The sequence below is a fragment of the Stegodyphus dumicola genome, chromosome 3, assembly GCF_044657685.1.
Source record: "Stegodyphus dumicola isolate Sdum_Otavi_A_Nest chromosome 3, ASM4465768v1".
Lineage (NCBI taxonomy): Eukaryota > Metazoa > Arthropoda > Arachnida > Araneae > Eresidae > Stegodyphus > Stegodyphus dumicola.
In genome coordinates this window covers 19,382,965-19,405,287 of record NC_140770.1, presented here as the reverse complement: position 1 = coordinate 19,405,287, position 22,323 = coordinate 19,382,965, and the positions used below count along the sequence as shown (strand labels likewise).

General features: G+C 33.4%; 1 protein-coding gene across 5 annotated transcripts in view; it reads left to right on the top strand.

Moving 5' to 3' along the window:
* LOC118192474 (partitioning defective 3 homolog) overlaps positions 1-22,323 on the top strand; it is a 507,756-nt gene that overhangs the window by 451,827 nt on the left and 33,606 nt on the right. For all 5 annotated transcript variants that reach the window (XR_015040147.1, XM_085812621.1, XM_085812620.1 and 2 more), the window contains 6 exons: positions 3,270-3,403; positions 6,068-6,211; positions 14,816-15,016; positions 17,563-18,350; positions 20,639-20,856; positions 21,131-21,172. Coding sequence is in view for 4 of the 5 variants with exons in the window: in XM_085812621.1 (XP_085668747.1) it covers positions 3,270-3,403; positions 6,068-6,211; positions 14,816-15,016; positions 17,563-18,350; positions 20,639-20,856; positions 21,131-21,172 (1,527 nt within the window). In the remaining variant the exon portion in view is untranslated. The remainder of the gene's footprint in view (positions 1-3,269; positions 3,404-6,067; positions 6,212-14,815; positions 15,017-17,562; positions 18,351-20,638; positions 20,857-21,130; positions 21,173-22,323) is intronic.

Genomic DNA, 22,323 nt, shown 5'->3' with positions numbered 1-22,323 from the left:
TATTTTGACTAGTGATTTATATTTTGCCAGTGAGTGGTAGGCACTACAGGTAAAATATTCTCCATAATGCCACATTACATGCTAGTGTGTGATGTGTAAAACTAAAAACAAAATACCTAAAAAGAAATGGCAAAATGCATTATTTTTGCATGATACTTATATAACAAATATTAAATATGAATGAATAATTGTGAGGTTAAGACACAATAACGTGCCGAATAAATATTAATTCAGAAGTCAAACAACAAAAATCAGCGTTATATTTACAAAATTTTCACAGGACTAGTTTCGATGGTTTTACTGAACCACCATCCTCAGCTGCAAAACCGCAAATGGTTTATTAATTAATTGTGAGGTGTTTAGAATGTTATTACGTACGCAATATTTTTTAACATTTTATTTGTGGGTCACCTTCACACAACTAAGCAATAGCCGGGAGATCCATCCTAAACTTTACAAACATAAATAATAGTTTTATGTTTTCCTTGGGAATAGCAACTTTTACACTGCTTTTGTAATATTTCTCCACATTCTTTTCTTCCCGCGAATTGAGCAGGTGTTCTGATTGAACTGAATCGCACACAAGAGCACAAAGGACAGGCTGTGATTTCAATAAACATCATATTACAGATAAATGAAGTCATAAAGTGACATGTTTTCAGTATAATAGTTATTATAGAGAAAGTGAGAATTTGAGATCCTTAATTGCAAAATATGAACAAATATTTTGGTAGGCCATTTAATGGTTTTTCTTTCACATGAAAAACATCTGATCTTGTTTATCAATACCTGCAATAAATTTATTGTATTGAATGATAGAAAGTGGTTCAGATTTCATTTAGCCTCTCTTGCTGGTTGTATCTAGAATATCATTTTTGTATCCATTAGAGATGTAAGTTATGTCTTTTTTATCTCTCCATTTACTAATCATTGCACTGTTAGCATACTTTGCTATAGTTTCTCCTTTCTTTAGTTTTTTCCCTCACTAACCTCTTTTGGAAATGTCTTCCTGTTCTTTCTGATTGTCCCAGTACAATGTATTTTTCTATCAGCAAGACACTTTGCTAATTCATAGTTATTATAATAATCATCCATATATACACTATGCTCAACATCTAGCATTCCTTCTAACAAATTAAACACTACTTTTTGTGCATGTCCTGCCCCACCAGAATCATACTACCATACTGGTGTACACCATAAATTTAATAACCATACCATTAGGTGTTGTGATCATGTATGACTTCATACCATATTTATGGCACTTGTTTGGAATACATTGTTTGAAACTGAGCCATCCATGCCACAATATCATTGACTCATCTAAAATAATCTCTCGTCCTGGTAAATATATTTCAGCTATTCACATTTTGAACAAATTCACCATACTTCTGATTTTATATAGTCAATCTTTTGGAGGTTCTGCAATTTGCTGTGGGATTTCTGCAAAGTACAATGCCCTCAGGAATAAAAGAAATCTATTCCTGCTCATATTATATCCAAATATACTCAACCCAAAATGTGTATTAGTCTTCCAGTAATCTTGAATGTGGTTTATTCTTATAGTTCCCATATGTAAAATTAGTTTCTCAAATACCAGTATTTCATCTTTTGTTGTTTCTTTCCAAGCATTAATTCTAGAATTTTGCTTTGTTTCATGGCAACAAAGTACTTTACAAGCATAGTCATTGGTTAGAGCAACTGCTTCCTCCAAGATATTTTTGGTACATAAATGGCAAAAATAATCAATTGCACTGTCACCTGAAACAGGTTGTAGCAGACATTCTGATTTTTTTTTCCCTCATCCCCATGACCAGCAGAGCTAGATCAGGTTCATGAGCCCATTCACCCTGAAAGAGTCCAGTACAAAAAAGGGATTCTTAAACAAGATCCTGTCTGGTAAGCCCTAGACTAGATAAGATGTGATCAGGAGAGGCTTGTGTGGTAGAACACTTAGTGCATATTTCAGAGTGTTTATTACCACCGACAAAAGTCATTGATAACAGATGGCCACTAAGGAATCTAATAAGTGTAGTTTGATCACATCTATTGCTGCTCTGGACCAAGGAGCCACCAAGGCACTTACTCTGATACCATGGGTGCACTGGTGGGACCATCTAAATGGCCTTATTCTTTGCCTTACATTTAGAAAATAGTTCCATATAAGTAAGAGGAGTGGTAGGCATTGTGATATTCATGGATGAGATAAAAGGCAGCTTCTATGGTCAGAGACCTGGAGCACCAGCGACAGAAGACTTTAGCTGGACATAATTGAGTGGCCTTCACGCCTAGAGTGGCCCTGCCAGAAGAATACACTCCCAACATACTTCGCCCACTCCTTCCAGTGGCACCCCCTCACCATGATGAAGCAGTCCTGAGGGGGTCTTGAGGGAGATTCTGATTTTGTAAAACGAAATTGTACCATTTTGTGAGTTCATTTCCACAAATTAAATTTCCTACCATAGTGGAATCAGGCTAATGACTTCTTGCATGTCTTGCAACTCTTCCTCTTCATAATCCGAAATATCATAGGCACTTTAGGGAAGGAATGAAATCTTCATGGCTGTCATAACTAACATCACTTGGGTACTCATTCAAAAGCTCAGCCAACAATGTTGCAATCTCATCTTTTGTTAGAAGCTTATTTTTCATGTTTTTTGGGGCATGACAGCTCTGCAGAATTATCATCTCTATAACTCATAGTACAAGATTTTTTCATTAGCCATATAAGCTATAAATTCAGGACCTTTACAACTTGCTTGTAACTTTTATTCCATGCCAATACCACCACATACACATAAGATGTTATGCCAAATAAAGCGGAGAATAAATACTGAGCCACAAGTTTTTCCTCACAAATACATGACTGGCTACTGAGACAGTTATCCACGCCATGTGCACATGCATGATTGGTTTCTTAATGTTTAATGTTGGTGCCATGCACTGGTGTGACACCGACAGCGAAATTGTTAAATCAGTTCTGTGTTAATGTTCTTTCATCAAATTTGATGCTTGGGAGTTGGAAGTGTTTGAAATTAAAGAATTTTATTATTATAATACCTGTACTAAAATATAAATACAGTTATTTTATATATCTTTTCTCATAATTCTTGTGTTTTACTTGTTTCTGAAAGAAAAAAAAAGTTAAAAATTTATGTTTTCTAAAGATGTTAACTTAAACCCTGTAATAAATGCATAGTTTTTCTTTTATCTAATTGGATAGTTGATATATGAATATTTCAGGCACTCATTGTTTTATTCTCTCAAAGGTTCTGAAGGCCTTGGTTTCAGTATCACATCTAAAGACCCTAATAATGGTCCACCATTTTTTATCAAGAATATTCTTCCTGCTGGTGCAGCTGTCGATGATGGAAGGCTGAAAACTGGTGATAAGCTGCTTGAGGTAATAATTTAAATTTATTTTCTTTACATGGTACACAACATTTAGAAATCCATTATTGTTCATTAGTGAAGTGATAACAAATCAAAATATTACTATAACATTTGATCATAAAAATTATTGAAATCTAATGCAGAGTACCTTTATTGTTGCAATGTACTGCCTATTATTAGAAGGTTTAGATTTTAATGCCATACTTGCCAACCTATGACACTCAAAAATCAGGAGATTTTTCACAATGTTAAAAGACTTTTTAAATGATAAAAATATAATTTTTAATAATGAATTAACTTTAAATAGTTACTAATACTTAAATGCAAGCAACACAAAAATACCTTACACATAAAAAACATTTTTATTACTTGCATCGTTTAAGATAAAAAAAAAAAAAAAAAACTAGTTTAATCAGTTTTTGTACAAATGTTATGAACAGTGGCAGATTTTGCTTTCGTTAAGAAAGAAACTTCATAATTTTGTTCATAGCAATTGCCACATAAGCCTGCTTTCGCTAATAAAAGTTTTTCTAATGTGTCATCACTAATATTAGATCTAAATTTAGTCCTCATTTTTGCAACAACACTGGAACTCCTCTCACACTCTGCATTACTATGGGGAACTGTCAAGATTTCTAACATAATTCTAGACAGTCCACTATATTTTAAAATTCCATCAGCACCTTTCAGTTTTCCAAATAAACTCCACTGGGTGTCAATCCTGATTTTATAACTTCATCCAAGTTTTCTAATTCTAAACTGCAAAATTGCGACTGCAACATTATCAGTGGCAACATCAATATTATCTTTCATGACTAAATGATGTAACACAGGAAATCTGTTCAAAAAGTACCTTATATCAGAAAAAGATGCATTTACTAGAGCAGAAACATCAGCAACTTTAGCATGCAAAATCACTTCATCGTTGACTGGGAATTTATGTAGTATGTAATCACATACTCGACAGTACGTACTTCTAACATAAAGATAAAACTTATTTTTGTCTTCTTTGAGGTTGTGCTCCAGTGAAAAGGTACGTGATGATTGACTTATCGTGATGTCGCTATTGTGGCTAGTTTCATAGAGCCGGATACGCAGTTCACAGAACTGCATTGCCGACTATAACCTGCCAGTCAGTAAAAAGGCAGACAACAGACATTCTGCATTAATAACTTTTTGATCCTTTGTTTCCGAAGAAAAATTTAATTTTTCGTTTTTTTCAAAACTACTCCTGTTGTCCTTGTGTTTTTGTGAACACACATGCTTAAGAACATCCGCCCATCCACCATATGGAAATCGAAAAATCGCCACGACAGACGGTACACATCGCAAATTTATTACATTTCCTTGAGGAAATAATGGAAGAAAAGTCAACTGTATGATTTTTGAAACGTACACAAGTATTTCACCTTTCTCGCAGACATAAAAAAAGATGATAATTTCTAAAACTATTTCCCTATACTCACACAACTCAGGACAAGATGAACGAAATAACGAAACTAAGAACATCCAAATAACAGCCTTGAGCTTGCTTTGTACTCATTGTCTAATATATACCAGATGACACGCAGGTGGAGCTCGATGCCCATTGGAGAATTGGAGAACGACGTTTCTGGATACGTATGCTCTCACTCACAAAGTAGAAATTCTCATCTGATTCGCAAGATTTTGTTTTAGATATAATCTAGAGAAAATTCAATTGCTTTCAGACTCCAAAATCACTTTTTTTTTTATTCATATAATTAAGTATTAAGCCAAGTTCCATAAAACTCGTGAGAAATTTTAAGAATAAGAAAAAGTCGGGAGAAATATATTGTAAATCGGGTTGGCGGGAGAGTGGTCGAAAATCGGGAGTCTCCCGCCTAAATCGGGAGAGTTGGCAACTCTGTAATACTATTGGATAGCTTCAAGCCTTCACACTTTCTCTTTTGATATAAGTATGCATTAATTTATAAATATTCATTCATTACAATCAGCATTACCACAGTCACCTATTATATTAATGATCCATCGAGTAGATCAATATTGCTAATTTCTTTTGGGAAAAGAAAGAGCGACAGTTTTTTTTTGGGGGGGGGATGTTTAAAGGGGAAAATTATTGTTTGAAAAGGAAATTAATTAGCTGGTTTAAAGAATTAAAATTCTATCTCACCTATGTATAAAGTTTTGTGTACAAATGCTTTACATTCAAAAAATATTATAAAAATGCTTTGATTTATTCTACTGAAATTTTCTTGTTTTCTAGCTTTCCTGATGATGCATTAATACTTTAGATTATTAACAAAGACTAATTTAGAAAATGTGTTCATGCGACACTGGCGTTGATATATGAATAATACAATTTTAAAGAAATGGACTATAATTAATGTTTTATTCTTCAACCGTAATAACATGCGTGCAATCTTTCAAGCGATGACTTACTACTAACAATAACAACAATAAAAAACTGAGCGAGCGATTATAGAATTGCTGTAATGAACATGTGCGCCATGCAAGGCGCCAAGAAGAGAAAAAATGACGTAATCTTAAAGCGAAATAGTCCTAATGACTGAACGAAATGTAAGGCTTTGGAATGTTCGGATTAGAATTTTGCTCATAAGCAAAGAAAGTGTGACTGCTTTTAAATATTTTGTTTTGATTTATTCATCATATATTTTTTGTGTTATTTTGATAGGTGAATAAAGTCGATGTGTCAAATATGACCCAAACGGAAGTTTTGAGCATGTTGAGGAAAGTTCCTTTTGGTGATGTAGTTGAGCTTGTGATCTCAAGGCAAGAAACAGATTTGTCACCAAGTCCAAGTCTTCCAAGAGAACTGGTGATTTATATTAAAATATCTTATGCATTGATTGAAATGTATAATGTTATATATATATGGAGCAAAAGTTATTAGTCTATATATATATATATATAGTATATATGTGTGTGTGAAGCAAAAGTTCTACTTTAGTGGAATAAAATTTGACATGACATAGAATTAACATGATAATGAAAGAATATACAGTCGAAAGTCTTTAATCTGGTCTCGTCGGGAATTTGGCGATTCTGGATTATCGATCATCAATTTAAATCTGGTAAGATGGCATGCAGAAATTATAAAATTAAAAATATGAAACCTCAATTTATGAAATAAACAGCAACTATGATCTAAAGGGTATCAAAATTTACAAAAAAAAAAGCTTAATATTTATTTGTTTACTTTATTAAACATTTCTTTCAACACGCCAAGAAGTTAGTTGAAATTAGAAAATTGCAACCAGAAAACTATTTGATGTGTATTCATAATATTTATAATGACGAGGAATTTGATTTAAATCATATCAAAGACAGAGTACATCAAGATAAAATACTACGTTTAGTAAGGAATTATAAGCCAAATAAAATAAAAACATCTGCCCTGAAGATAAGGATAGTGCTGACAGATCAACTTCCAGTTCATTCCGCGCCGCGACCCCCCCCCCCCCCCCCCGCAGAGCAGCGTGAAATTGATAAACAGATTTCGGAATGGTTAGAGAAACAAAGGATATGCCTTTATCCACTTTTTGTTTGATGGACATCGAAACATGCTTTCACTTTGGCAGCTTCAGAATCGGAAATTCTTTTTGACATAATTGAAAGTTCAAGCTTACTTTTATAAAATTGCTCTAACAGTCTGCAAAAAATAATAAGCCGGATCCAATTCGAAGATTAAGGAACAACGCAATCTGCAACATTAACTGAATTAGATTATCTTGTTCATTTGTGGTTTTACAGCTGAGGATGGTGGTTCGGTAAAACCATCAAAACTAGTCCTGTGAAAATTTTGAAAATATAATGCTGACTTTTGTTGTTTGACTTCTGAATTAGTGCTAAGATGTTGACCTTTGCACTGACTTTGCTGGCTTTCGACAATGAGCTCAGCAAACTTTCTTCAATTGCTTCAAGGATGTAATTAACCAACCTTGTACAATAAAGGGTCTTCAAATTTTTTATGATGCTCACTTCCATTGGCTGGACCAAAGCTGTGGTCCTGGGAGGTGGAAATTGCAGTTGGACATTCATCAAGCAATTTAAATGAGAATGTGCTGCACAATTGTCAAGAAGCAGCAGCACTTTTCTCGACTGGCATTTTAGCTCTCTGCCACAATCCTTCAGCCATTCTTTAAAAGGTTCAGAGGTCATCCACGCATTTCTGTTTGCATGATACATAACTAGTAAACTCTCCATCCTAAGTCCTTTAAAGCAGCAAGGCTTAGTGCTTTTTCCTATAACCAACAGCTTCCTCTTTGTCTGTTCGTGACATGTTTGAGCAGCACAAGACAGTTACATGATCCATCGCTTTTTTGGAGCCAGAGAGTGCAACATGTTTGTAACTTAACAAGCCGTCCAGTGTAGCACGATAATACAGCCCAATCTTATTGGCATTGTAGATGTCATGTACTGAAAAATTTTCAAGAAGCTCGGGCAGTTTTGTTGATTTTCATTCTTCAGCATTTGCACTATAAGCACTTTCTTTCTCTCCATGTGCTTTCTTGAATTTTGCGTCATGTCTAGATTTTCATCGAAGCAACCAACCATCCATAGCTTTAAAGTCATCATGGTCCAGCTTTTTAGCGAGTTCTTCTGCTTTGCATTTTAACATTGGGCCGCTTACTCGCACAGATTGTCCAGTATCAATGGCAAACCGTTCATTAAGGGCCTCATCGACATCTGGGTCCTTGCCTTCACGCTTCTATTTTTTGGAAGGTTCTCCTCATCCTTCACATTGTGCCCATTCCTCTTGCAGCTCATTCTCTTGTTTTATAAAGCGCGAAATTGTAGTCTTTGCCGATCCGGTTATTTCCACCAACCGACACTGACTAGTGTTTCGTGGTTGTTGCTTGATCTTATCCAGGAAACCAATTTTTTCAGCTAATGTCAAGTCCCGTCATGGCATTTTGGCAGGGGAGACAAGACATGCGCACAGTTCACTGACTAAAGTGGTCTGAAGAAACCTTGGTGTTTCGGGTTCAAGATGGAGATAAAATGCTCGCCATTCAAAGCTTTTGCACTAAAATCATCCCAAAAGCTGATGAAATGCTAGCTTTCTCGTGTAAACTTTAACTTTTTGAAGACGGGATGGCCATTATAGAGTCCTCTCTTTGAAAAGACGGGGTTGTCCACTTTAGTGGCCATGTCTTTTTCCCCCATTTTCCAGGCTGAAAAGTGGAGTGAAATGTCAAATTTGACGTCTAGGGGTTTTAACCACTTATCTCTTTCAAAGGTCTTCCTTTTGCGACATAGATGCACCCCTCTGAGAATCCATTAAACTACACACAAGAATCTTTGTTGCAAATAGGAGGTGATTTCTTAAAGGGGGAAAAGCATTCGGTTCAAGATACCCCGTCCTTTGGTAGCTTTTACTGCTACCAAAGCCCCGGCCTCAAAAGGTTAATCATAGTTGACTGGCAGGAATTCCTTTTAGGTAAAGCCAGACACTCTATTGTTCATTTCCTTGAAACTTGAAGACGCAGGTAAAAGAAAATGGTGTGTGTGTTCACCTCCCACTGGTTTTGCTTTTGTCATGCACTTTAAGGAATTCCTGACCGTTGATAAAGCATTTTCCTGGGGAACTGCAACTACAGATCCTTCCATATGTCACAGACCACCTGTACATCCACTGTACGCAGGCGACTTTTGGATTCTGTTTCTTATTCGCTCTCACGTTTTTTAATCCAATTAAACGTAATTTTGGTCCAAAAAAGCGAATAATATTAAGCTTATGTACATAGGATTCGTTCCGAAAAAGGCGACTGGTCCTATTATCCGGTAGTCCAATTAACCGGATTCGACTGTATTATTGAAAGCTATTATATCATCAATTTAACTGGCCCACCAGTGGCCGAGCGGTAAAGTCGCTGAACACTGGTAGTTCAGTCCGAGGTTTGAATCCCGCAAACGGGCTGGCTGCATGGGCCAAAAATTAGGCCCATGCAGTTTTAATTTGCATGCATTAATTTTTAATAAATTTTGTGGTTTTCCCCATGTGTAGCATTTATACGAGCCAGTTTCCCTTAGAAAGTTCTCCATCCAGGGATGCAGGATCTGCCTAAGGGCATCCCTCCCCTTAGGTAGATAGCCCTCGAGGCTTTGCCATAATCATACACACACACACATCAATTTAACTGAAGGTAAAGGTAAATTTATGCAAATTGTTTATTGAAAGTGAATGAAGAAATTCATACCCTTTTGAAAATAAGTACAGTTTAGAAATCTGCATTGAATAATTGGTTCCCATTGGGATTGTTGAGAATAATCACACGTACTCCCCGTTCTTGTTTTAATGTCATGTATTTTAACCGTAACTGTTTTATAGTTTTGCTTAGGTTGATCTGGCAACAGTTGTAGTGGTTCTTGGTCATGGTGTGATATATAGAAACATGCTGTGCCATGTGCGTGAAATTCCATCTTTTAATAAAGCCTCTACTTAATTATCATCGGCCTCTGATTCACTTTCTTTTTTTAAATCTTTACAGCAGAGCGTGGTTCTGATATTGAACACGCTAGATATGAATAAATGATGAACGCTAGAGGCGAAGCATTTATATTTGTTTGGAACGGAATCGCGCATTAAGTGAAATTTGAAATGGCAGCACGTGACGAGAACACAAAGTATTGTGTTGAGCCGTTTAACGGTAAAAACTTTTCTCTGTTTAAGCGCCATGTAGAAGCTGTGTTTGCAGCCAAAGAACTTGATAAATATTTAAACATTGAAGCGGATGAAACGAAAGTTGCTGAAATCAAAGATGCAAAAAAGGCTTACGCATTGCTGCTAACCCTTCTAGATGATGCCATATTGGCGACCATGTCGAGTGAATCTTCTGCGTGTGAAATTTGGAGCAGTTTAAAGAATAAATACCATAAGGTGAGTGCAGTTAGTCAAATATTAGTACGAAAGAAATTATCGACACTGAAGAAACGCCGAGATTGCAGTATGCAGTCACATATTAACGAACTGTTGGCTATCGTAAATTAACTGCGGCTTTCGGGTGCTGAAGTCAAAGATATGGATGTGATTATTTATTTGTTGATGTCGCTACCTTCTGAGTACGACATTATTAAATCGACGATTGAGAACCAGCCAAATGAAATGCTTACGCTGGACTTTGTTATGCAAAGGCTCTTGAATGCTGAAGAATTGCAAGGTGAGAGAAATTCTTTCGATTCTCGTATTTCTGGCAAGTAAAGGTCATATTGCCAGGCTTTGCAAGAAAAAAATTAGTTTGTTTTGGATGTGGACGCCCAGGGCATTACAGGAAGGATTGCAGATTTAAGCATAAATCAGATTATAGAGAATCGGCTGCAGTAACATTCATGGTTGGTGAGCCTGTTGGAAATTTCATTCTGGATTCTGGAGCATCTACACACATGTGTAATAAAGGTGAGTGGTTTGAAGAAATTAAACCTTTTTCTGGAACTGTTGCATGTGCTTCAAAAAATGATGTTTTAAAGGTAGAAGGTATTGGTACAGTACCTGGAACATTAAATGGAAGAGAAATATTACTTAAAGATGTGTTATATGTGTCTGAGTTGAACGGTCAATTAATATCTGTGAAGAATATTCAAAAAGCAGGTTACAGTGTAATTTTTAAGAATGATGTAGCTGTTATTGAAAAGAGGAATGAAAAATTTAAGTTTGCTAAACTCAATGAGAAAGGACAGTATGTGAGTCAATTTGAACCTGTTAAAGCTTCAACATACATTGCAAATCATAGTGCAGAATTATGGCACAGGCGCATGGGGCACTCATCTGATAAAATATTAAAAGAAATGGGTTTGCCAGTATCTGAGTCACCTTCAAGCTTTTGTGAAGAGTGCATATTAGCAAAACATTCCAACACTCCTATGAATATAGGTCCTAGAAGCAGAGAGCATATGCCGATGAGAATGGTACACACTGACATATGTGGTCCCATTGATTCACCCACTAGGGAAGGTGAAAAGTATTTTGCTACAATCATAGACGATTTTTCTAGATTTACTGAAGTGCATCTCTTGAAGCACAAAAGTGACATAAATGAAGTGTTTAAATCGTTCCTAAAGCAGAATTCTGATGTCTACAAAATTCGGTGTGATAATGCCAATGAATACGTGTCTGGTGAACTAGCTCGTCATTGCAAGAAAAATGGTGTTATGATAGATCCTGCTCCTCCATATTCACCTCCTTTAAATGGTGTGGCTGAGATAGCCAACAGATATCTTTTAGAGAAGGCCCGAGCTCTAATATGTGAAGCAAAGCTTTCTAAATCCTTCTGAGGCTATGTTGTACAGACAGCTGCATATCTTAAGAATAGAATTCCAAATCAGACTGTTGAAAATGTACCTTCTAAGCTCAAATATGGGAATCTGCCTGATTTGAATATTATTAAGGTGTTTGGATCTGATGCATACATGAGAGTTCCTGATAACTTAAGAAAGAAATTGGATCCAAAATCAAAAAAGATGATTTTTATTGGATACTCTACCATGGGTTATCGTTTACTGGACCCAGTCACAAATCATGTTGTGGTTTCTCGAAATGTGTTGTTTAAGAGAAAAAGAAATGTATCTCAGTTCAAGATGATTTTTCCATAGAAAGTAAAGATCCTGCTAAAGATGAAGTAGTATGTGATTCAAGTGATGTACAATCCAGAAATCTTGAAGAAAGTCGTGAAGAAATTACTAGGCAAAGAAGAAATATAAAATTACCTGTAAAGTTGAATGATTACTTTGTGTATGAAGCTAATGTGGCAACTGTTGATACAGTAACATATGAGGATATAACATCATTGCCAACAGAAGAGCAAGTCCTATGGAGGAAAGCCATAGATGAGGAAATAGCTTCTCTTAATAAAAATAAAGCGTGGGAGTTAGTTAACTTGCCAAAGGATGAAAAGCCAATATCCTGTAAATGGGTGTTGCGCATCAAACGAAACAATGTTTACAAAGCTAGATTGGTTGCTCGTGGCTTTGAACAGAAGCCAGGTATTGATTACTTTGAGACCTATGCTCCTGTAATTAGTACATCATCACTTCGACTTGTGCTGGCTATCATTGTTCAAAAGAATCTTGAAATCTATGCATTAGATGTAAAGACTGCATTTCTGAATGGTGATCTCCAAGAAACAATCTACATGGAACAACCAATGGGCTACAGTGACAACAGTGGTCGTGTGTGCAAGCTTCTTAAGAGTCTTTATGGACTTAAGCAAGCACCGAGGCAGTGGTTCAAGAGATTTACTGATTTTATAATTCTGTTAAACTTCCAACAACTTAACTGTGAAGCATGTACTTTTGTAAGAAGAACTAAACAGAGTGAAATATTTATTGTGCTGTATGTGGATGACTTGCTAATTGCTGGTTCTAATGATTCAGAGGTAAAAATTGTGATTGAATTACTTAGAAATAAATTTGAGATGTCCAAGGCTGAAGTTGCAAATGAATTTCTTGTAATAAGTTTTGAATATTCACAGAACAAACTTACTTTAGGCCAAAAATCTTATGTTGAAAAATTGTTAAATAGATTTAGAATGTTAGATTGTAAGCCATCTGATACTCCTCTAGTGCCTAAGTCAACTTCATCAAATTTTGTGAATGGTGAAAGATTTCATGGCCCTTATCGTGAACTTGTAGGTGCTTTGCTGTATCTGTCTATGACAACTCGTCCTGATATTCTGTTTTCTGTGAACTGTCTGAGTCAGATACAAGAACAACCCACTAACAATGCTTGGGCTGGTCTGAAGCAAATTCTTCGATATTTAAAAGGGACATCTGAATTGAAATTATTATTTTGTAAATCTAATAGTGTTGATATTATGTTAAATGTTTATGTTGATGCTGATTGGGGGTCAGATACAAATGATAGAAAATCTATTTCAGGGTATATTATTTTCTTTAATGATTGTCCTGTAACTTGGTCTGTTAAAAAAGCAAACATCTATTGCTCTGTCCTCTACTGAGGCAGAAATTTTGGCTTTAGCAAAAGCTATTCAAGACCTAACTGTATTGTATAATGCACCTAAAGAAATTTTAGGAGTCGACAATATTAAAGTTTCAGTTTATGAGGATAATCAGTCCGTAATTAAAGCAATATTAAATGAAAGTAATTGTGCTAGACTAAAACATTTGGATATTAAATTAAAGTATATTAGGCATATTGTAAAATTGTATGATATAAATCTTGTATATGTTTCTAGTGAAAATCAGTTAGCTGATTTGTTTACTAAATGCTTGCCTAAACCAAGATTATGTTATTTAAGAGATAAATGTAAAATAATATGTGATTGAGGGAGGGTGTTGAGAATAATCACACGTACTCCCCGTTCTTGTTTTAATGTCATGTATTTTAACCGTAACTGTTTTATAGTTTTGCTTAGGTTGATCTGGCAACAGTTGTAGTGGTTCTTGGTCATGGTGTGATATGTAGAAACGTGCTGTGCCATGTGCGTGAAATTCCATCTTTTAATAAAGCCTCTACTTAATTATCATCGGCCTCTGATTCACCTTTTTTTTAAATCTTTACAGGGATCCTGTAGATTTGTAGATAATTAGTGTTCTGAAATTATGAAAAAGTGAGCAGTTGAGATATATTTTCCAATTATTAGCATCCAAAATATTAAGCATTATTTAGAAATAGTTTCAATAGTTCTTGCAAACTGCCACAGACTGCTTTAAGCGGCAGTGATGTGTAAAGATTCATAGCAATTGATAAAGTTTTTGTAGTTTGATCTTTTTAACTTATTTTGCTTTTTAAAGTAGTTTGATCTTTTTCATTGCATTTAGAATAGGAAGGTTTCTATTGATAGTCCAGCCGAAGTGGTGTTCTTCATTAGTTTTATCAAAAATAAGTTTGCAGATCCTTTTAGGTTACATTGAAAAACTGTAATAAAATTTTTCTTGTTTCATACATATATATATACAGAAAAATAAAATAAAAAAAGGTACTTTCTTATGCAGGCCTTCAGAACTGTAAGAGAATAAGAGATGAATTACTTAATAAGAAGATGAAGTTTTCGTTAGAAGAGAATAATAAGAAGAAAGAATAAGAAGATTTTCATAAGAAGAATTTTATTAATCAGAACTATAAGTTCTGATTAATAAAATAAAAAATATTTCATTTAAGTTTTATGAAGCGTCAAAGATGTAAAGATAAATTTGGAACACCTATATAAATCTACATTGCAAAGTACTACTGTTCTTTTTTTTTCCTCATTATTTGTTCTTTGATTTTTATTTCTCAAAGAAATCACTTGCAAATGAATTTAAATATTATTTTATACTTTACTAAAGTTCTTTTATGTATTATAATTCTTTCTTGCAATGCAAATGACATTTGAAGTATTGATTATATTCCATGTAATATAATTCTGTTAATTACATTCCTACTCTAGAATAGCTGATTCTCATGATTTTATTATTTTCTCAGCCCCATGAAAAATGTGAAGAAGATGTTGGTATTTTTCCTTGGAAACGGAGAGACATTTATACATATGAAATACCTCTCAATGACACCGGGTCTGCTGGTTTAGGTGTCAGTGTCAAAGGGAAAACATCAAACACTGAAAATGGCCAAGTAGATATGGGTATTTTCCTGAAAAATATTTTTCATGGAGGTGCTGCCTACAAAGTAAGTGTATGCAATTTCTTCATCATTTTTGGATTATTTAAATACATCATGTGTATGCACACGATATTCTTGATTTCAATGACAGAAATAACTTCAGATGATATTTATGATAAGTATTTTATTTTCATCATAAGAATATATGAATTTCATAATTCATTTTAAAATTTAAATTATATGCATCTTCTATTTTATGTCAGTGTATTAAATAATCACTCTATGCCTTATCTGCTGCATAATGAGCCAGAAGGAATTAAAAATATAAGAAAAATATTCAGCTCAGTAACCATAGTTAAAGAAATCAAAAGAAGTTTCTTACCCTAATAAATTGAAAAACTAGACCTTCATATAGCATTAGTTTTAGAAGAAAAGAGCCTCAGCATATTTAAATTGAAAGTTTCAAAAATTATATAAATCAACTATATGATCTTGATGAATTCTTAAACTATACTGAAACAGTAGTTCGGTTTTTTTTGGGGGGGGAGGGGGCTGTTGTTTACAGATCATACAGTATAAAAGTTAATTTCGTAGGTAACACAAGAGTTTTATGAGAATGTCATGCAAGTCTGTCTTGTTCAAGTAACAAATTATTTTTGTAAAATAATTTCTTTCTTTGAAAGCAGAAGTTGTCAGAAGTGCATAGAGTTTTATAAAATTGTGCCATTTTGTGGTTTAACCTTGCCTAATTAAAGTAATAGCCTTGGATATTTTTATTGCTAAATTTTCCTAGTTTCACAAATTGTGGTGATGCTTCAGTTTTGAAGCATAGAATATCAGTACAGTCAAAAGTCGTTAATTCGGACACCCATAATCCGGAATGATCTATAATCCGGACCTCAAAGCTACAAACTTTCTGCGCATGTGACGCATGCACGTAAGACCTTTACCGCTGCGAATTTGCGTGTGCGCGTGCGCAAAATACGTTTACAAATGCGCGTTTAATGTATAACGGACGGGATAAGCTAAAATTATCTAATTATCTATTTCAGTTAATGTTGCAGATTGCGTTGTTCCTTAATCTTCGAATTGGATCCGGATTATTATTTTTTGCAGACTGTTAGTGCAATTTTATAAAAGTAAGCTTGAACTTTCGATTATGTCAAATAGAATTTCTGATATATATTTACTAATATGTAAAGGATATACAAAGCGAAAGTAACTTTCGGAGTCCATTAAACAAAAAGTGGAATTGCTGCAAAAAATGTATAAAGGCATATGCTTTGTTTATCTAAACTTTGACGTTTGTTTATCTAAACTTTGTTTATCTTTAACGCCTCGAATTGGAAGTTGATCTGTCAGCACTATCCTTATCTTAAGGGCAGATGTTTTTATTTTATTTGGCTTATAATTGCTTACTCAATGTAGTATTTCATGTCAATGTACTCCGTCTTTGATATGATTTAAATCAAATGCATCTTCATTATAATTCGCTTCCGATAGCGAAGAGAGTAACAGAGGTTATTGAAAACGAAAAAATTTCGATTGACAAATTAGTCGGTATTCTCGACACAGCAATTATAGGACTTGAACAGCGGAACTTTGTAACTGAACAAGAAATTATGTCTGTTTATAGAATTAAAGAGAATGTATTATCACATAAAAAACGAAGCAACTTAAACAACTTACATTGAAAGAAATGTTTAATAAAGTAAACAAATAAACATTAAGCTCTTTTTTTGTAAATTTTGATACCCTTTAGATCATAATTGTTCTTTATTTCGTAAATTATGGTTTAATATTTTTAATTTTATAATTTCTGCATGCCATTTTACCAGATTTAAACTGATGATCTATAATCCGGAAAAATCGATAATCCGGAATCGCCGAAGTCCCGACGAGTCCAGATTAACGACTTTTGACTGTAATATGTCAATTATAAATTGTTTGTCTTATTTCATAAAAAATTTCATTTTATCTTTAAAATGCAAGACAATGCAAATAGTTACATAATTTTGTATGTAAATGTATATGCATTGATGTGTAGTATACATATATGCAGGGTGATCCAAACATTATGCATTTCATAATTGCATTATATGTAACATAGCCATGTGTCACAATGTAGAACTGTTAGAATGCTAAACATATGCAAGGCCATGATACTGCGTAAGAAAAAAATGGTAACTGTGTAGAGAGCGATCTACCACTTTTATTGATTTATCATTTGTTTTTCCAGTCATTTTATCGCATGTTCAAATATGAAAGCTATTGTTATTGAATTATGAAACTATTGAAATTTAAATTGGCTTAAGTAAAGAGTAAGGGGCATATCAAATTTGATGATTACTATATTAGATAATGATTTTATACTGCAACTTAGTTCACTAAAAGAATGTGACAATTCAGCTTCTGAAGGTTTCGACCATTTCTGAAAATAGGGAGAGGGTATAGGGTCTTTTGAATGCACAAGTACCCACCGCATGTGTCGATCAGTCTACTCTTGACACTATTTATATTTATATCCAATGATGATTTATATGGTTTTTGGATCATTCTTTATATGTCATTAGTGATTCTTTTTCATAGCATTAATACTTATTTTTTAATAGGATGGAAGACTTCGCAATAATGACCAGTTATTAAATGTAAATGGTATATCACTCCTGGGTATGACGAACGGTCAAGCCATGGAAACACTGAGGAGAGCTATGATTCAAGGAGAAGGACCTAATGCTGTTTCAAATGCAATAATTTTAACAGTGGCTCGCCGAGTGCCTTCACCTACTCAAGACAATGCTCTTTCTGATCAGGGAGATAGCTCTTGTCATGACAGAAGTGATTCTTTGCTTAGTGAGAGTGGTGACTCTTTTTATGTGTCAAATGAAAATTTATCACCATCATCTAACAAATGCAATGGTGTTACTCCAGACACTTCAACAAGTGACAATTCAGGTAATACAGTAATTTTTAGGTTGCCATCTGATGAGAGGTTAGAAGATGTTAGTGAAGACAAAGAAAATGATTTAGATGTTTCTTCATCATCGCCAGCCTTTAAACATAATCATCTGTTACATAACCTTTCTGATAATAACATAAGTGATACAAACATTGTAAATACAGTGGAATACCAGCAATCCAATCAAAGGCTGAATGAAATAACACATGAAGACCAAGAAAATTTAATTGACTTACATCCTGATCAAAGCTCATCATTTCTAAAATATGAAGCATCCAATGGATTCAAAGAAACTGGTCATACTGTTAATCATAAAAAGTCATTATCTAATCCTTCAGAAACAGACTTTTCTTATAGATCTCCACACAGGAAACCTAAAACTGTTCCTCAAACAAATTACTGTGATAGCCCAGCCTTCTTTAAAGATGCAACAAATGAAAGGTAATGATTTGTTTATCTATTGAGTGTATTAATATAGGCAAATGTTAGCTGAATTTAGTATAATATTTTTACTATATTCTAATTTTACAGCCGTTGCTTTCAGCAATTGGCAATTTGAATAACACAATGATATTGGGTTATATAAAAAGTCTCCATGCTTTTTTGCCATTAGATGGTATTGATGCCTATATATCCGATATAGCACTCAATTGTCTCAAACGAACATGTGCTTAAAGGTGACATTCAACTTCCATTGTTTGTAAAGATAGTTTTCTAATTTGTTGCTTGTGTCAAAAGTTATATTGTTTGAAAATGAGTGAAATAGCTGAAGAAATACGCTATGTGATACTTTTTTACTATAAAAAAGGTAAAAATGCTTCAAAAACATGCCAAAAAATTTGTGAAGTAGATGGTGAGAATGCTCTGATTGAACAAAGGATCCAGCAGTGGTTTGCTTGATTCCATTCCTGAAATTCCGATGTCGAGATTGGAAAGGAATTGTCCATTATGAGCTGCTGCAACCTGATGAAAGCATCAATTCAGCCCTGCACTGTACACAAGTTGACCATTTGAACTAAGCAATCGAGAAAGACTGACCAGACTTCGCCAACAGAAAAGGAGTTGTGTTCCATCATGACAATTCACGGCTACACACATTTTTAATGACTCGGAACTTGGTTGGGAAGTTTTGATGTGCCCATCATATAGCCCAGACATTGCACCATTGGGCTACCATTTGTTTTGGTCTCTGCAAAACTCTCTTGATAGTAAAAAATTGGCCGACCAAAGCCCCGCTGAAAATCGCATGGCCTAGCTTTTCGATGATAAACCACAGAAGTTCTACACTGATTGAATTATGAAGCTACCCCAAAAATGGCCAAAGGTCATAGATAATAATGGTCAATATATAGTTGATTAAAACTAATTTTCTACTAAACTCAGTGGTGTAACAGCTCTAATGGGCCAAGGCCTGCAGTACCCAAAATCTGCTTAAAATTGATTTTCAGTGAAGAAAATTTTTGTTCAAAAATGTATCAAAAAATGTGCATAGACCTTTTTATATGACCCAATATATTTATTAAGGGTGTATGGTATTAATATGCTTATTTAAGAATAACTATGAGATATTATCAAACGTCTGCACATTTTCTTTAAAAATATTTGCTAACTTGCATTACACTTCATTTTCTTTTGTTAGCTTTGAAAATGTTTTTCTTATAATGTAAAAACAGGTTCCAGATGTCAATACAATCCTCTTTGTTAAATTATTTTTGTTAGAGTATTCAGCATTGCTTGCAGTTTTTTCAGGATTTTGTTTATGATGCTGAATCTCTTCTTTTCAGCATCATTTTTAAATTTAAAGAACAGAGAGGAGTCACTGGGAACTAAAACTGGTGGGGAAAAAGTGAAACACAGCTCTTGATGTACGATTTATGGTTAGAACAAATGGATATGATTAATATCTTTATCTAGACATGGAGGGAAAAATTTAAATAAGTGTAGCAGAAACACTAGAATGTAATACATTTTGATATTCTTGTGCAATTTAAAAATTCAGTAAACAAAAACCTAATTATTGGCATAGTTGGTATGATTTTATTTTCCACTCAGAACAAATATTTATTTATACTTTCATGCAACTCTCAATTAATACCACATATGTTAAAACGTTACTTTACTCTGTATTTTGATTCACTCTGTTCTGTATTTGATTATGTCTACCTAATGAATTTTCTTAATTAATTCAAATAATTAATTTCAACAAACTGATAAGTTCTGTCGTAAAAGGTTGTGATTTTACTAGTTGTGTAAGGGTGAAAAACATATAAAACTATGCTAGCGATATCTGTCATTAACGCAGGCACCATGTGAACATTAGTTTCTTAAATGTTACCAGCTGTACAGATAAGAATAAAAAAATTAATAATAATATAAACAGTATAGCAATCTTATGAGTAAAATTTGTTATACAGTTGAAAAATCAAGGCTAAATTACAAATGCCATACTGAAAAAAGGATAAAATCAATGATTAAAAAATTATTTAACTGTTGCTTTTAAATTTAAAAAATAATTTTCGTGTTACAGCAGTTTGAAATTTGATTCTTTGTATATTTTTTAGTTCATAAAATATTTCATTTTGATTCTGAAATTAGATATTTGAATGGTCATATAATTAATTACATATATGATGATCTTTGTTAAAAGCATAAAAAAATTTCTAAGACTTTTTATTTTTAATCTTGTAATTGCTGTTAATTAATCAATAAAATTCCTTTCTAAATTTTAGATTACCAATGGACAGCCACTTTAATCGCAGTGGTTTTGGTAGGCAAAGTATGCCTGAAAAGAAAATTTTACAAGCTCATCAAAGGAGTAAATACTTACCAAATAGGATTATGCATGAAAATAGAATAGATGACTGCACCTCAACTCATAATCTCCAACAAAGTCATTGCCAACAATATCATCATAGAGAAATGCCTGTTGATGTAGGACCATATGAAAGTAAATTTTCTTTATGTATTTTTAAAAATGTATTGTAAATAACTTCTGAAGCTTTTACAAAGATTATTATAATTATTTGTTTATTCTGTCAAACAAGGATGTGTTTTTTGTCTATAATACTGTTCTGAAAACTGATTTTGTAAGACTATGTAATTAAGATTAAGAAAAGAGTTACTTATTGTATACATAAATTACATGTATACAAACACTCTACATTAAATTCAGTTGTTTATTTTTTATTTATTAATGCAATAATATATTCTTGTGTTTTCAGCGTATGTGAAATTTCAGCCAAAGACACCAAATGGAGCTAAAGGTATTATTTTTATGATAATTTTTTAGTTCTTAATAATTTAAAGAAATCAAATTCTTTAACCCTTTCTGGATGGGTGCCTCAGGTATTGAACTACTCTCTTGTGACAACATGGCTGTCTGTATGCACTATCTTGTTGGGATGGGAAATTAGCACCATTAAGCCTAACTTTGGGAAAAAAAATCACATAAATTATATTTATGCTCTAACTGTTTCAGTTTTTGTTACATTATGAGAGGAACACTCATAATGAATTATAATAAATTTGAAAACTTTTATCATTATATTTTCCTTGCCATTTGAAGTATGAAAAATGTTTTGCTACACAATATACAAAATATTTACCTCAGCACTAACCAAACTCTAAAAGAAGTGAATAAAGCCTCTAACATAACATAATAAATAGGAAATATATCTCATTATTGCCAAAAATAAAAACAAAAATTATTCAGAAGCATGAGAACTTCCCCATGGGTTTATATCAGCTGACACAGTTAACAGCTGATTCTGTTTATTTTTATTTAACTCACGATTTCTGCTTTGATTAAATATATATATATATATATATACCAAAAATAAAAAGAACATTTTGCAAGTTCATTAGACAACTAAATATTTACCAAATAGGAATTATGCATGAGAATAGAATGGGTGACTGTACCTCAACAATTAAAGTTATTGCCAACATTATCATGCTAGAGAAATACCAGTCAATGTAGGACCACATGAAAGTAAATTTCTTTTATATATTTCTAAACATGCAATGTAACTGAATTCTGAATCTTTTACAAAGATTATTATAATTAGTTATTTATTCTGTCAGATAAGGATGTATTTGTTTTAAAAAAAAGTCTATAATATTCTAAAAGCTGTGAAACAGAATGAAAGTCAGCATTTTCCACTCTCAGTAAATTCCACCCACACACATTCTAAAAGGGTTAAGTGGTGTTTTTATTGTTTTTCATTTAACCAGATAATAATTATTTTTATATTAATAATTTGTAGTTTATCTAATTTGTCTTCATAACTATATAGAAGTCCTGAGCAATACAGCTACACACTTGTAGTTATCAGAAATGCCATTATAATGTTTCTTATTCTGTGATATACTATTATATAATTGTTAAAATATATTCACTAAACAGGATTCATTC